Raw genomic sequence first — 16,272 nt, forward strand, 5'->3', positions numbered from 1 at the left:
GCGGGACCGCCCCGGTGTCTATGCCCGCCCCCGGCCGCTGCCGCATAGCCCCCAACGTGGCCTGGGTGGCCGGCGTGTCCGTTGGGCGGCAAGTACTGGTCGAATTCATTGACATCGAAGGTCTCCATGTTGGACATCACCTCATGGCTGATCTCCCCAATGTCCACATTGCCAAAGTCAATGTGTGGCTTTCCCCCTTCCCCCAGGGAACGCCCTTCTCGTTTGGAATCTGCTTTGCCTGCCTGCAGCTCGGTCTTGGGGGTGGTAGGAGGTGTGGGGGGCCCATGGCTCTGACCTGCAAAGTGAAGAATATTTTGAGGAGGAAAAAGAGAGAAGAGGTGAGTTCCAGCTTTATGACTGGCTCTATACGCAACCCAGCTCTGTTCTTCCAGTATGCCAGAAGCTGTCTAGCTGGAGGCTTTAGTGGAGGGTGAAAGAATTAGCCAAAACCAAATCTCTTTTAATTGTCTTGTGGAAAAAAGGGAGGATGCAACGGTACCTTGCCTGACTAGAGGAATGTAAGTACCTCTGAAACTCAGGCATGTCCCTGTACTGCTGACACTAGCAGTTTGCTGGGTCATGAGCCAGGTGTGAGCCCCACCACTAAGACTTTCACCATGATGACTTGCCTTTTTTGAGCCTCTGACTTGGCTGTAGCCTGTCAAGAGATTCACTGAGACCCAGGACTCACCTGAGGAGTGTTCTGGATGGCCGTCGGACATGGGCGATCCTTCGCTGGGATGCCTGTGATCCAGGTGGGCATTCTTGTAGTGGGCCTGGATGGCAGCAGCCCCACCAGCCTCCCCCTCTACCTGGCCTTCACCCTCGCCCTGTGTGGCCTTGCCATTTTTCCGGCGGCGGGGCTGGTACTTGTAATCGGGATGGTCCTTCTTGTGCTGCATCCTCAGCCGCTCCGCCTCTTCAATAAAGGGCCGCTTGTCGCTTTCGTTCAATAACCTGCAGAGACCAAGGTGGGAAAGAAGTGGGGCAGGTCCGTCAGAAAAAAACACCTTTGCTCAGTATTGTGGGACACAGTGCGTAAATCCAAATGCCAGGGTGTTGCCCCATGGAGGGTACTTCCCAGAACAACAGGAAGAACTTGGAGTGTTTCCATGGAGACAGCAATGCTTTCCTTCTTCTCGTTAGTCATTAAGCCTTGACACTGGTTGGTGTGGGAGCTGGGTCCCCCTTCCCCACCTGTGTGATGCTTCTCACCTCAGAAAGTCCAACTTACCCTCTCTTCCATTGCCAAAGGGCAAAGTGCAGCCTTTTGTAGCTGTGTTCAATAAGGTTGAACGAGCTGCTTTTAAAAACTTTGGGCAAATTAAGGGCAGTTGGAATTGTCCTTTGGACAAAGGTAGGGTGGCACACCCTTACCACCTGTAGTGCTGCCTGCCCCATGTCTCTTGCTCTTCCCCAGACTGTATTTGTTCCAGATTAACCTCCCTCCTTCTATAGGCTCTACTCCTAGTTTGAGGCTCTATGGAGCACCTATAGCAGCAATTGATATTGGCTCCACAGTAACCATGTAAAGGAACCTTTAATCATCTTGCAATATCCTAAAAAGGAATTAAAGAAAATTCAGAAGGGGCAGAAACAGTGTATTCTACTATTCCTGGAGCTCCTGCTCACCTCAGACATGGATAATGGAAAAGGCTGAAGCACAAAGGACCAGCCTTTCTTGAACTTGGCCAAGCAGTTGTAAAAAATTTAGCTATTACTTTGCTAGTTCTGTAGAAGTAGATGAGTCCTGGTCTCTGGATGAAAGGCACTGCAGAAATGTAAGCTCCTTCTCTATATTCCTGCCAGATCATGGGCTGCTCTAGTTAAGGCTCTCTGAGGAAATGGTGAAATGCACAGGCAAGATGCCTCAGAGCACTTGAAGATAAAATCAAACTCATTGCTCAAGCCTTTTGCAGCATTTTAGCTGGAAGCACTTCAATTTCATTTTATGATTTTCCTCCTCATATTCTTGTGACTCAAGGTCATCCTGCATCCAACCAAAAACCAGTGCTCTCAGAATGGACCAGTCTTCTTGTGACTGGGAACTCTAAACAGCCATTAGGAATGGCAGGGCTCACAAACAGCAAAAAAACCAATTCCATTTATGTTATGTCCACACCTTTTTCTCCTCAACAAAAAAACTACATGGGGTTTTTTCAGCACCTTCAGCACCTTGGCACCCCTGAAGCCTTTAGCACTAAAATGTGACCAATCCTGTTAAGCTGTAGGCTCTGGGGAAAATACAAAAGGCCTGAACTGACCTGAAAAACTGAAGATGAAGAGGAGGCATGGCTCAAGGAATACCCAGGTAAATCTGGTGGGTGATCAAAGGGGTCACCAGCAAGTAATGGGTTGGTCCCTAAACACCCCCTTCCCCCCTACTCCTTGTGCATCCCCTCGGCTGGCAGACAGAAGGTGTGTGGCATGGGCTGGAGCCCTTCATGGTGCTGACCTAGGTTCACTCCAGTCAGCCTGAGCAAGTCGTGGCCACACACCACATTCCTCCACTGCCTTAATCCTGGAGATTAAAGCAATTGAGCCACCATGAATCCAACACCAGCTTTCCTGTCTCCCCCCCACCACTGTATACCACTCTCACACATCCCAGAGGGCTCTAATCCCTCAGCCTGTGCTGCTCCAGACGGCCCTCCAAGGGCCAACCCTCGTAGGCCTTGTGGACTGGGAGCAACCTTGCCTTGGCAAAACCTTCATCCTTGCAGAATGTGGGATTTGGAGAATAGAGGCAAAATCTGCAAAGCTCAGCCTCCAAGATCCATCTTGTGGATGGTGTGAAACAGAGCCATTGGAGGCTACACAGGTGTCAGATCTCTGCCCTCTGAGCTATGCTCAAGTGCCTCACCTCCTCTCCCCTTGACAGCAGCCCATGGGCAGTGCCACCAGCAGGACAGAGGCAAGTCCACTCCCCACATCTTTGCCTTCTCTCCAAGGCTGCCTGCTCCCTCCTCCCTCCCACTGGGATCAGAATTCAAATCGGCTTTAGCAAAGTGAAACTGGTGGGAGCAGGCAAAGGCCAGGAGATTTGGGGGGATTTGGATTTCACTTGCTTCCTGCCCTCCCCCTCCTGCCCCCCACGCTCCCCAGGCCATAATGCAAAGGAATCTTGCACGGGCAGAGAAGTTACGGATCACAGAGCAAAGCCCTTCATGGGGCTTATCCAAGCCCCACACCAAATGCTCACCCCCGAGCTGAAGGGAGAGGGGCAAGCATCCAGCGCCACACTCTGGGAGGAGAAAGAAACCTTCTTGCTCGCCTCTCACAGCCTCCCCTTGTGCCGCCTGGCATTGCACCGCTCCGCGTGCCAGGCGCCTGGCTCGGCAGCCAGAGGCCTGACCCTGGCTGGGACTCAGCTGCCAATGAGTCAGTGCGGTGGTGGGCTTGGGCACTGGGGCTGATGCAAGGCAAGGGCCGGCTAGGAGCAGAAAGCAGCCCTCCTACGCGTCCATGGCCCTAGATTTTGTGGGCATGAACCAATTCCCTGGGTGTTGCCACCCTCATGCAAAGATCCCTCCATCGGGGCCCCTTGCTCCTCCCTACCAAGCCTTCTTCCCCTTCTTCCCGTGCCTCCCTTGTTTTCAGCCCCGGAGGTGGTGCTGGCTGGCATTTTGGCTGGGAGTCATGCCGACATTTTCAGCAGCCAGCCTCCATTTGGGAGCTGCTCCCTGTCCCATCCTGGGGAAGGAAAGCATTCAAGGACAGATTTCATGACCGTCAAGCTCTCCTTTCTTTTTTAGTATGTCTTCTTTGTTGCCTGCACCCTTCACACACCCTAAGTGGGTACAGGGTGGGGAAGGTGGATGGGGCCGTAAGCCCCCGGCACCATGTTTGGGGTCAGATGCGTAACATGGCCATAGGGCATATCCTGCAGCCCCTTCCAATGAGGGCTGGTGCCTGTGAAGGACATGGCAGTGCAAATTCTGGGCTTAAAAAAAAACCAAACCTGAGCCACTGCATCCCATTTTGCAAATGCCTCTCAAGGTTTCCCAGCTTCTGCTGTCCCCACCCAGTGCCGATTGCTGGGGACGTGCTTGGTTTTATGGTGGTCTGCAGGGAGTCCCTGTGCTCACCAGCCTTTACCTGTGTCTAACACACCCTTTATCCGTAAAAGCTCAGAACAGCCAACATTTTCCAAAGTGACAAACCATGGCAGTAGGGTTTGGGTGGCCACCTTATGAGGGTAGGGCCAGGGCCCTTTGCAGGGACCCTCATCAAAAGTTTGAGGTTAAGCCATCCAGAAAAAATCCTGTCTGCTTGCAGCTGTTCCCATGTGTAGGAGCTTTACCTGGAGGACAGTGTAGATAAGGCAGTGGGAACCTCAGTGGAAGAAGCCCAGCCATACCATGGGTGGGGGGCAAGGCTTTGGACTACTGTCCTGGTAACCTTGGGGCCACCTCCCCTGGAGTTTTGTAGCTGGTATTTCCCCCCAGGCTCACAGAAAGACACATGCATGTGGCCAGACACTGCCTGTACCCACAACCCAGCTTGTTGTGTTGTATGGTCTCCATAGGGGTTGGCACGGCTTGGAGAGCCTCAGCCTGCACTAGGAGAGGAGACATTCAAGAGAAGCACCCAGGTGGCAAACTCAGCAGCTTCAACAACCCCAGGCCTGACCCCGCAAGCTTCTCATCTGAGCCAGGCTTCCTGGCTACATTGTGCCCTAAGAAACCCACGGACACCTTGACCACTGTCTGGTGGCAGTGTCCCGCTGCTCCGAGTCCCGTGCGGCCAGCAGCGGGAGCCATGTCCTGGGAGCGGGGAGGCAGCTGGGTGCATGACTGTGGCCACAGGCTGGGGGCTATGTCTCCCTGTACTCCGAGTGCAATACCTATGGAGGTTTCACTGCTCTGCTATATTTTCAAAGAAAATGCGGTGCCTGGAGGGAGAGACCGTTGCTCTAAAATCTAGCAATATTTTGCAGTAAAGGAGTGATATCTTGAAATCAACATTTTGGGAACAAAAAGGGTGGGTCCCCTCAACACATCCCTTCTTTCCAGCACAGCTTCACAGTCCAGAGGCTGGCAGCAGAGTCCCAGGTGAAAGCAAGTGCTGTGGTAAAGGAAAGGCAAAGGGGATCCAAGCAGGAAAGAGGCATCAGATGAGACATTCACAATCAACACCCTGCCTTTGACTTCCCAAAGAGATCCCTTTGCTGGGGTTACACTAGACACTCACGAGTCATGGTAAACAGGCTGACATAGCAGAGGGAGAATCTAACGCCCAAAGGGTTGGTTCCTTGCAAGCTAGTAGGTTTGAAGGCCGGAATGAATAGACCTTGCCATCAGCTGCTATAGTGTGTTTTAGAAGTGAGGCGTCTGCTTCAAAAAATGTCTCTTGGCTCACCCAAAACTGAGGCCATCCTCTATGAAATGCTGTTAGGGTGTGAGAGAATGAGAGGGCTATTTGCATGAGCCTTGGTTTGCGTTGGTTGGCGTGAGGCAGGGCACTGTGCTGGGGACTTGTGGCAGAAAGTAACAGGTCGATGGGGTTATTGGCAGAGAGCATCCGATGGGATAGAAGCGGCACAGCCAGCCTGACACGTTTGGCTTGGGCACGACGGCTCTCTGCACGCTCATGGGCTGGCTGCACTCGATGAGGGCAGCCTATGGATCTGCTGGAGGAAGGAGGGGAGGGTGCGCAAAGGACCTGGGATCTGCACAAAGTGAAAATAGGTGCGCAAACTGGTGGTGCCAAAGGACAAGTGTACGTGAGAAGGGAGGGCATCTCTCAGGGTGCAAAGGAAGATGGGGCTCATTTGAGCCAGCATATTCCAAGAGAGCCTGCTAAGGGTGGGACTGTTGCAGGTCTCTTCCTTTCTGCTAAGCCTCAGCCCCCATTTCTACCTGTGTCTCTCCTCATCTGTCTCACTGCACCTGTGTGGCCTGCCAAAACTGGGACCATCCTGGGAAGAACGGGTGTGGGGCTCTGACTGCCTGTCTCCTTTCCCCTGACCTTCCTCCTCAGCTGTAACTTGGTTTCTCTCTTGCTTTGTGGCACTGCCCAGAAAAAAAACCCTGTTAGTGCTGGGATCTGAGTTCAGACAGGCTTGAGGCAGCCACCTGTAACTTAGCTCTTAAGTCTTGAGCTCAGCCAGTTTACTGGTAGTGCACAACGTAGCCCAGCAGGGAGGGTGAGCCAAGAAAACAAGATCTCCCCAGGCAGTCAGGCAGGGAGGACCAGAATGAGAGTGTCCTCACCAGGAACAACAGGGAAACTTAGTGGGAAACATGGTCCATGCTGCCCAGGACGGAGGTGAGCTCTGCTGAGGAAGCCTTCACTACATCCAACCACCACTCTTGCTCCAGTCAACAACCGCACCTCCTAGGAAGGGGCTCACTGTACAGAAGTCCCCTCGAGAGACACCCCTTCCATCCCGCTAAGTCTCCATCCTTCCACATGACTACATGGTCCTCTAGACCTCAGGTCCTCCAGACCTCAGCCCTCACACCCCACGCTCCACTACTCGCTCTTACCTCCAGAGCTTCCCCAAGGTCTTACTGAGCTCGGCGTTGTGCAGGTGTGGGTACTGGTCAGCCAATTTCCTCCGGGCAGCCTGTGCCCAGACCATGAAGGCATTCATGGGCCGCTTGACGTGGGGTTTGCTCTTGTTACTTCCATTGACCCGCACGGGCATGGGAACCAGGGTCCAGTCATAGCCACTCAGCACCTGGCTGACTGCCTCACGGATGCACACCGGGAACTTGTCATCATCCGCCTCTGAGTCTTGCTGTTCCTTCTTCACCTTCCCCATCTCCCCATTCCCAGAGCCAGTGAGGTGCGGGGAGTTGTCTGACGCCATGGAGGGTCCTGGGGAGAGGCAATGGTGGTCTTCAGAGCCCACTGGGCTCATCTCCACCTCCGAAAGGTCTTGGTCATCAGCCATCGTTGCTCTCGAGCCTTCCCTTTTCCTTCTCGCTGTCCTTCTTCTCACTGGGGAGGGAAGGGAGGAAGACAAAAACAAAGGAAAGAAAAGAAAAAGGGGGGAAAGAGAGAAAAGGAGAAGGAACCACCAAATCTGAAAGGGACTCCAAGGTCTCTGAAGAGCCGACCACGAGACAGGGGCTGCTCAATTAAAGCACAAGCAAAGCAACTGCCATACACACCACAGAACCCGTGATCGATGGGGGTGGGGATGGGTTGGGGCCCCTGATTAATTGGGATATTGCTCCCTATCTCTGCAATTGTGTGGAGCTGACATGTGCTGAAGGGCCTACAGCAAGAGGGATAAGGAGGGCTGGGGACCTGAAAGGAGAGAGATGTGGATCAGTCTGCCTGGGCACAGCACCCCACAGAGGAGTGGAATGTGGAGGAGAGCCACCAAACTTGTGTGGGGAAGTGCTCCTTTATTTCAAAGACATGCAGTGAAATGTCTGGAGGGAGGCATGGGAGGGGAAGCACCAGCACTGTATCTATAAGCCAGAACAGACTGATATACCAGGTGCCAGGGAATCTGAGAGGGTGGCACCACCATGCAGGGAACCAGCCCAGGCCCAGGATCCACACCCAGAAACCCTGATCCCAACTGTGAGAAAGTACCTCTGCGGGAACATCTCATCCCTCACTCTCCTCTCACAGCTGATAAACCGAAAGCTTAAAATACATCTACACTTCATCCACACACACACTCCAGTCTATGTGTGTGTATGCATATGAATACTGACATTCATATATCCATATCTATATCTATATATCTATGCAGACAAAAACACAACCAAGTTTAACTTTGAGACAAGCCATAGCTTTGGGTTGCCTGTCCCACACACTCCGCCTTTCTCCTTCTGTCTGCAGTCACCTCTAAAAGTCCCTGCTGCTTTGCAGCAGTTCCCCCCTCAGAGAAAGAAACACTCTAAAAATAAAGGCCTCTCTATCCTCCCCATCCAGAAATTAAAAAAAAAAAAAAAAGAAAAAAGTAGAAGAAGAAAGAAGTAAAAAAAAAAAAAGAAAAAAAGAGAAGTGATGGAAAAGCATGCTTCTGGCTTAACTGGAAAAAAAAGCCAGTGCATAGCAAGAGCTGCTATCCCTCTAGTTTCAGCTAAAAAAAAAAAAAAAGAGAAAAAAGTAGAAGAAGAAAGAAGTAAAAAAAAAAAAAGAAAAAAAGAGAAGTGATGGAAAAGCATGCTTCTGGCTTAACTGGAAAAAAAAGCCAGTGCATAGCAAGAGCTGCTATCCCTCTAGTTTCAGAAGGCAACACAGGCTCTTGCTGGGGAAAATGAAAAAAGTAAGAGAAAGTAGAGGGAAAAAGCGCGAACGAAAGTGTGCGCGTGTGTGAGTGAGCTCAGGTAGGAAAACTTACATTGCTGGCCGGTGTGCCGGGCGAATCCTGCGAGGGCTGTGATTTGTATCCCAATAGCCCCCCTGTTCTGTCTCCCAGCCCCAGCGGCGTCGGGGCACGCAGCACAGGGAGGCTCTCAAGCGAGTGCCATTCCTGGAGGGAGGCTTGGTTTTTACTAATACCCCGGCTGGATGTCTCTAGCTGGCTTTGCTGCTTAGCACCGGGGGAGGGAAGGGCGGAAGGTGGAGCCAAGCACTCCTCAGAGCCAGAATACGGTCGGCCAGGGACGGCGGGGAGGGGACACAGGCAGCCCCCCACCCCACCTCAGCCACCAGCACGTTCCTTGTTTTCCATGGTGCCAGCTTCTTCATGAGAACTGCTGGCATTGGGCTGCTCTCTGTGCCATGGCCACCCCAGAGGTGGTGCTGGAGGATTCAGCCCTGCCAGGTTGGGGTGGTGGGATGCTGGAAGGGGTCTGGGTGGTTTGGGGAGAAGGGTGTGCATCCCCAGGATGGGGGTCCCCCTCCTTCCCCCTGATGGCACGGTTACTCCTGAAGGGTCTAGTGCTCCTCGTGTGCTAAATGAGTCCTTGGTCCTTGTCACAGAGTTGCACGAGGATTCCTCTGTGCTGAAACAAGTTGATCCGGGACCCTGGGGTCAAAGCACTGTGGAAAGGACATCATTCAGACCTGCATCTGCAGGGTGGGGAAGGGGATGCAGGGGATCTGAGGTGTTCTGAGGGTGGAGGACATCAGGTCCAAGGAAAATGCCATGCTGCTAGACAGTGGATACCAGTTTGAACCTTCTTAAGATTTTTGCACTCTAGGGATGGGCTCTGTGGGGTCTTGCCAAGACAAGCAGGCTCTGCTTCCTCCAGCATGCTGAGCTGCTCCTGAAGGCAAATGTGTGGTCTTTCACAAGGAAAGTGGGGTTTCCTGATGAGAAGGACTCTCACCCTCATTCTTGCTGCTCGTGCACTGGATCTCAGTTCTCAATGCTTTAGAACATTTTCCCTCACATTTCTGTTTTCCAGCTCACTTTCCTTCCCACGTCCCTCTGGTAGTTGGTTTCTTCAATTTCCTTTGCTACCAGGGCCAGTATAGACCAACACCAACTCCGTAACCATGAGAAGTCACCCACAAAAATTTTGATGATCTCCTAAGGTAGCAATGAGATAAACTGAGCTCCTGCCCCAGCTCCTTGCTGGAGACCCAACCTGAAGGCACTTCAGTACTAAGCCAGAAAATACAAAGAGATTAATGCATATGACCCTGGCAAACAGCTTGGAGGGATTTCAAGAACACTTTCAACTCCTATAGCAGATATTGACTCTTCAGAGACTTTGTGTCAGAAAGTCCAGTAAAATCACTGGCTGGCACCACATGGACCATGAGGGAACCAGTCCCAAGGATGGTGCTGAGCACCCTAGCTAAACCCTTAGAGCAAACCTGTAGTGCTGGTTGCTGCCCCTGCAAACCTGGCTGACAGCTTAGGGCCATTTCCCTGCACTCCTGGGGTTGTCTGGAGTAAATAAAGCTCTGAAACCATAGGATGGCTGCAGGGAAAGCCTCACTAAAGCCCAGTGAGAAGCCTTTACTGAACAGAGCTGGGAGGGGGAATGGCTACATGCCATTGGGATCAAGCAGGCAGCTTAAACAAGCTTCTTGCATGCCACAGAAAAAAATAACTGTCATGGGATCATCCCCTACCTTTCTTCTCTTCAGCATTACCTACTCCAGAAAAAAAGATGGGTTCCAATACTTTTCTTCACATGATGCCTTTTTTCCTTTGGAAGAGAGGAATGTGTCTTTTTGATGACAAGAAGACCCAGTGGAGGGCCTCACAAAGAGCATCGAGGCCCTGCTTCCGTGGCCAAAGCAGCAGCTGATCAACCTCAAGTCTTGCCATTTGGGATGAGTTCTCTCACCAACAGACACCCCAGTTGTAGTTGGCACAAGAAGAGGACTCACAGCACAGACAGGGGCAATTTGGCAGCTCACCCTCTGTCTGGCATGCAGATGACCAGCAAAAACAAGTGAAGCAAGGTCAGTTCACACAGAGTTGTCTGTGGCCCACTGGATGCAGAGTCAGTGATACTGCAGAGCTCGTGGCACCTTCCCCAGCCAGTAAGGGTCATCCTCAACCTCCAGGGGCCCTGCATAGGAGGTGTGGGAGAACTGGAACTGGAAGATTGGTCCCCTGCCCCTCAAGAAGGCAGCTACTGCTGAGAAATACCACCCTGCTTGTTCCCCTGGCTGCAGTCAACCTCCAACCTGGGGCAAGGAGAGTGACACAGAAAATGGCCAGAAAATGGTGTTTATTTGCCGTCCCTTCAGGTGGCTAGTTCCTATGGATTCCATGGGAAAGAGGGAGCATGGCAGAGCTTTCTTGTTTTCCTCTGGAGTGGGGATACATGGTACAAGGCTTCAAGTGATAGGGAATGAGAGGCCAGGGGTCCTCTAGTGCTTTGCTGGAGAAGATTCCCAGTCAAGAGACAGAAGAGCCCTACAAGGCACTGAGCAAAGTTTACAGCCTGCTCAGCTCACACCCCAAGTGCAACAGGTGAACTCTGCAGGGGGAACAAGATGGTGCTGACCCACCACTCTCAACTGGGAAAGAAAGGAATCAGACCCAGAAGGGATTTCAGTAACCTCCAGGGCACTGGACCAGTGTTTTTCCCACTGCTCACCATCCCCGTCAGAGCCTCCTACCACCAGCCAGCCAGGAGCCAAGTCCAATTTGTGCCTTGTTGGTAGAGCCGTGGGTGGCTCAGCTGCAGAGAGGGATGTCCTCAAAGGAGCATGTACCAGCCATACAATCTCTGCAATCTGAGTGTCTCCTCGTATTTAAATGTTGAGGAAGGGCCTTTTTCCCTCCATTCTGCCTTTCTCCAGTTCTTGTATTTTGTCTCTTTTGGTCCTGCCTCTACTTTTTGAACTCTCTTTTATTTTGCAGTCCATTTCCCCCTTTTTTCAGCCCCCTCTCAGAGCACTGAGTCTTTGTATATCCTTTTTCAAGTCTCTTCTGTCCATCTATCCTGTGTCCATACCACTCTCAAAGATGATAGGAAAGAGACCCCACTCCAGGCTGGCTGCTCAGTGAACAAGGAGCATCATCGCAGTAGCACCTGCTTGGTAGGGTTTCAGCGAGGGGACCACATTGGTGGCACACATCCACCACCAAGGTGGGACCACAGAGGTTTTGGGGGAGGGATTTTGCTAGATGACACCTCTCCCCTGCACCTGTGGCAAGGGAGGAGTCAGAGGGGAGAGCCTGTCCACAGCACAGGAGCAGCGGGATCCCCAGCACGAGAGCCAGCTTTTGTCCCCTGCCCAACTCCGGGGCACAGCATTGGTATTGTCCCAGGACTGCCTGGGAAAATGGGAGGGGTTCCCTGTGAAATCTTTCCATACAGTAAAACAGCGTCAGAGCTGGGGAGCAAGGAGGGGATGATACAGACATTCGAAAAAATACACATACACACCCCCAGCCAAACAATACCCACAGTGTGCTGAGGGAAAGGGAGACCCATGAATTGGGAGTTTGATAAGGATTTTCTCCCGCGCACGCCTGCTCTCTCAACGGCCCCTTCAGTTTTCACAACAAGCCCCCCTCCTTCCCTTTCTGGCTTTCTTGTTTGGGCCTTAAACAGTGCACAGTCTTTGTTCAGGATACAGGTGAATGACAATCATGTGATTAACACACACTCGCACACACACACGCTCGCACATAAAAAGCTTTTTAAGAGCGTCCAGCTTGCTCCAGACCCAAAGACCGGAGAGGAAGCCCGGGCTAGGAGGAGCTGAGGCAGCGGCAGTGGCCAGGATGGGGACAGCCACTGGAATGGATGAGCAGGCACCACCTCCTCTTTGCAAAATCCCCTTCATGTGGAGATGGGCACGTGAGACAATGAGGGGCAGGTGGTGGTGGGGGGCAAGGTTTGGGATTTGGGGGTGGGAGGGGGTCTTGCCCCTGCTGCCTTCTTGTCCGTGCCAGGCAGGTTGATGTGGATTTGCACTGGCTGTATTCCCCTGTGATGCTGTGGGAAGGACAGGGAATGGCCATACCAACATCACGTTAGGGAGGGAAACTAGGTTTCTCACACCAAAGCCAGACCCTTGATCTGCCCTATCTCCAAAGTGGGGTTTGCATCTTTGCCGGTATGAAGCTTGCTGCTGCTTCCTGACATGGCTGGCAGGCATGGCTTGGTGAGGAAGAGGAGGGGGACAGCTGAAAAGGGGGGCTGTCTCCCTGCCCATGAGGGAGAAAGAGGGAGGCAGAGGAGCAGGCAACCCAGATGGTCATGGGAGGGTTGCAGATGTCAGGGACAGCTGACCCACATTGGAAGTCCTGCTGTCCCAGTCAGAAATAGTATACCCAACACCTTCAGTGAGGACTGCATGTTGCCTTTGGTGTGCTGATGCCACTGGGCCTTATCACACCTCATCATCATGGCCATAGGGTAGCTGGGAAGATAGTTACTCAGTCCCGGGGGCAAGTGGAAGCTAGTGGCCAGGTGACCATTTGAACCTCCACAGAGGAAGCATGAGAAAATTGTAAAAACTAGAAAAAAAAGTTTTACCCTTTTTATTTGATGATTGTGTAAGTGTGATGCTCTGAGAAAAAGCAGGGAGGAGCAAAGGGAAAGACCACTATAATGTCTAGCAAACCTATGAATCTGCAGATGGTCTGACTCGTGAAACATCACGGGACATGACTGACGTCAGCCTGAGAAAGATCAGGACTAAGCCTGGCCCCGTCTCCACCACTTCCTCATGCCCTTCTCTCCAAATTCCTCTCCCATACGATGTCATGACTGCCCTCCAGGCTCCCAGAGTGCAGGTCATTTTCAAGGCTTGTCCGTGAACAAGACAAGCAGAGGGTCCCTGAAGGCCATGTTTGTGTCACCCTCCTCAGTTCTGTGTCAGCCACAATCTCCAAAGAGCTCTTCGATTTGCCTTGTGCCATAGGCAGCCTCCCAACTGAGAGCTGGGCACAGAAACCACTGCTGGGCTCTGGTCTTCATCACCCCTCGCCTTTCTTGGCTGAAGCTTCCACTGTTTGTCCTAGACCCTTCCATGTGCCTCTGAGCTTCCACTCATGGGCATTGATGAACTGGTTGTTCGTGAGGCAGCCTTAGGAGAAAGGAAGGGGTGTGGGTCAGTCAGGAAATGCAAAGAGCTGCCTGCAGCCCTGCCTGGGTTTTGGCAGCATCATACGGCATCCGTATGCTGCAGGGAGTTTTGCCATGGGATGTCAGGGGAAACACAAGGCAGGCAGTGCCTGGAGTTGTTTACTGGTGGACTGGGCTGTTTAACAACCCAGTGTCCTCTGCAGGCAGCAAAAGAAATGTCACAGTGACTGCCCTCCTCCAGGATTATCATTCCCCATGGGCAACAAAGCCTGGATGGTGCTGGTTGGTGCATAGCCCTGCACTCCCATCACCTCAGGAGGGGTGGGAGTCCTCAGGAAGTTCTCTGGGGACTGGGTCTGGGATGTGGTTGCAGAGTCCTGCCTGGCTCCAGAGCAGGAGTAAAACCTGTTCTCTCCAAGGGATGGTGAGGGCTGCCACAGATGCAGGATACTACAATGCTGCTGCCACTGGTGTATGGCCTTGATGTAGCCAAGCAGACTTTGCTCAGCTGCATTTTTTGTTCTAAAGCAGTGGATTACAGTGCCAGCTGCTCCAGAGAGGAGGGGTAGGGAAAACCTTGTGGAAAGTAGGGAGGAGAATAACCTCTGAACCTTGCATTGCAAAGACCTCAGGCACCTCCTGGGCTGTCGTCTTGGCCAGTCTAAGGTTTCATGGGCATGGCAAGGACCTGTGATGGCTAAATGGACAATTTTCCTGCATTACTCAGGTCTGGGAAGATCAAAGAGGAATGGGCAAGCACATCTGTCTGCTACCTGCTTTGATAGATGGCACAGAGCCTGCCTGGCTGTTAACCCCTGCATCTCCTGCTGGAGAGAACAGGTGTCCTTCCAAAAGGCTAACCCCAAAAAGCATGCACTGAAGGGGTAGAGTTGGGGGAGAAAGACCGGGTTGCCTGTTCTGGGATGGAGTCTGGCATATCCAGTGTTATGTAATGGAGGAAGCTGGATGCTCTTGGTCTGCACAGCAGATGAGAGATGCCTAGAGGGGAAAAGAAGGGAATTGTACAGGATTGGGCAGAACAACCAGAAAAGGGGATCCTCCCAACAGGACCCGTGCCTGTAGCAGTGTTTAGTGACCTCAGTGGGCTCATTCAGTGGTGGTCAAGGTGGCTCCAGAGTGATCTTCACCTCTGCTAGTCCCCTAGATGCAGGGAGGCTCCTGGGGAGCCGGGGGAAGGGTTAAGTCGGGAAGGCTTCAGCCTGCTGCCTTGGCCCCTGTAATTCCTCCAGAGAGTAGGACTGGGAGAACAAGGAGCCCTTTCTGTTCACAGGAATTAATAGCAAAGAGTCATCTGGGGTGTCATTCAAGCCCTGATCAGCTCCCAGAGGAATGTGAGGGAGAATGAGTGAGGGAGCACGGCCTCAAGGCACCAGCACTAGGGCAGGAGCAGTTTGGCTGGTAACCAGAGTTACCAGCCAGCATTTGGGCAGTGGGACTGTCTTCCTCTTCACCCCAGCCTCCATGCCCCTCTGTCCTGTGCAGGGGCTCACCCTGACACCCCCAAGGGCTCCCAAGCTTGTCCCTTGTTACCCATCCCTTCATCCCGGGGAGGGGTGAGATATCCCAGCCTGCCAACACAGCCTCCCCTCTGCTGAGCCTGGAGGGATGGGCCAGGCAACCAGGTGCCAGCACAGCCCCACTGCTCTCACAGTGGACATGAACTCTAGCAGGCATCTCCTTTCCAGGGCTCTCTCACTACCCCTAGCCTGTGATGGCCATGTTGTTGTCCTCCCAAGCAAGTTTGCCCATGGACAGGGTCTCCAGGGAGCCCTCAAGCACAGCCAGGGATATGGGGCTGTACTTCAGGGTTCAAAGTTCAGTGCTGAAGCCTTTGCTGCTGCAGTGGCTCACCCAAACTGACTTGGTCACTGCAATTTCAGGAGAAAGAGAACAGTCCAAGGATTTGTTACGCTGCTGTTTCACGGTGTTGTTTTATGGCTACACAGGAAGGCTTGAAAATGTTTTACAGTGACACTGCAGCTTTGCCTATAATGGAAACCAGCTCTGGTGAGCCAAGGAGAGATTTTGGGCACACCTCTACTTTCCCAAGAAGGAGACCTTGGAGTGATCCATCCTCTTCCACTGCCTCCTCTCTGCCCAGCTGCATCTTGGGCAGCCCCTGTGACAACACCTGGTAGCACGGGATGACTTAAGGCTCTGGTGATGCAACGTGGTCAACTCTACCGTGTGAACTACAGAACCTTCAGGCCAGCCCTTCAGGCCAGCTCTCGGTGTGTGCAGGGCCACAGCATACACAGTGATCTGCGCTCACCGCCTGGCAGCAAGTGTAGGTCGGGCAGACAGTGACCTGCGTGAAATGCAAACAGAGCTGTGCTGGAGTGCATGAGTTGCTTTTGCTGGCCAAAACATATCTCACCAAAGCCTCCCCTCCTCCCCCCCCCACCAGGTCAGTGTAAAACCAGGCTTAAGCACTAGCCTGCATCTCAGCATCCTCTGCAAGATGCATGGTGGCACTGGGATGGACTCCTCTGCCCGTGCCCCGCTCCCTGTGCCACCACCACTGCCACAATGAGTGCGCCTTGTCATAGAGGGGTTAATAAATGATGCAAGAAAGAAGCCCTTTAATGCATGGTGACCTTTGGCCTTTCATAAATCACAGTGTTGGGCTGCAAGTACGCGGGGGGCACGAGGCGTTGGGGGGAGAGGATGGGAGGGGGTCCATGCAGCTGCACCACGGAGTTGACATTGTTCCCACCATCACTAAAGTGCAACAAATCCCTCTATTGTGTTCCTGGTTTATCTGGTTCCTCTTGTTTATTAGCAGAGGTTGTTTGGCGCTGGCTCCAGCCCCGGGCGGGTGGTAAGG

General features: G+C 52.7%; 1 protein-coding gene across 4 annotated transcripts in view; it reads right to left on the reverse strand.

Moving 5' to 3' along the window:
* The window catches only part of SOX10 (SRY-box 10), a 27,210-nt gene that overhangs the window by 2,378 nt on the left and 8,560 nt on the right, over positions 1-16,272 (reverse strand). Inside the window, exons 1-5 of one of the 4 annotated variants that reach the window (XM_017737921.1) lie at positions 8,312-12,183; positions 7,555-7,882; positions 6,492-6,948; positions 692-957; positions 19-295 (exon numbers count right to left, since the gene is read on the reverse strand). In XM_017737921.1, coding sequence (XP_017593410.1) covers positions 19-295; positions 692-957; positions 6,492-6,948; positions 7,555-7,573 — 1,019 coding nt within the window. In that variant the 5' untranslated portion in view covers positions 7,574-7,882; positions 8,312-12,183. Of the gene's footprint in view, positions 1-18; positions 296-691; positions 958-6,491; positions 7,883-8,311; positions 12,184-16,272 lie in introns of those variants that run through there. The other 3 variants (XM_017737922.1, XM_017737923.1, XM_017737924.1) reach the window with 3 other exon arrangements.

Source organism: Corvus brachyrhynchos, unplaced genomic scaffold (genome assembly GCF_000691975.1).
Source record: "Corvus brachyrhynchos isolate BGI_N302 unplaced genomic scaffold, ASM69197v1 scaffold56, whole genome shotgun sequence".
NCBI lineage: Eukaryota > Metazoa > Chordata > Aves > Passeriformes > Corvidae > Corvus > Corvus brachyrhynchos.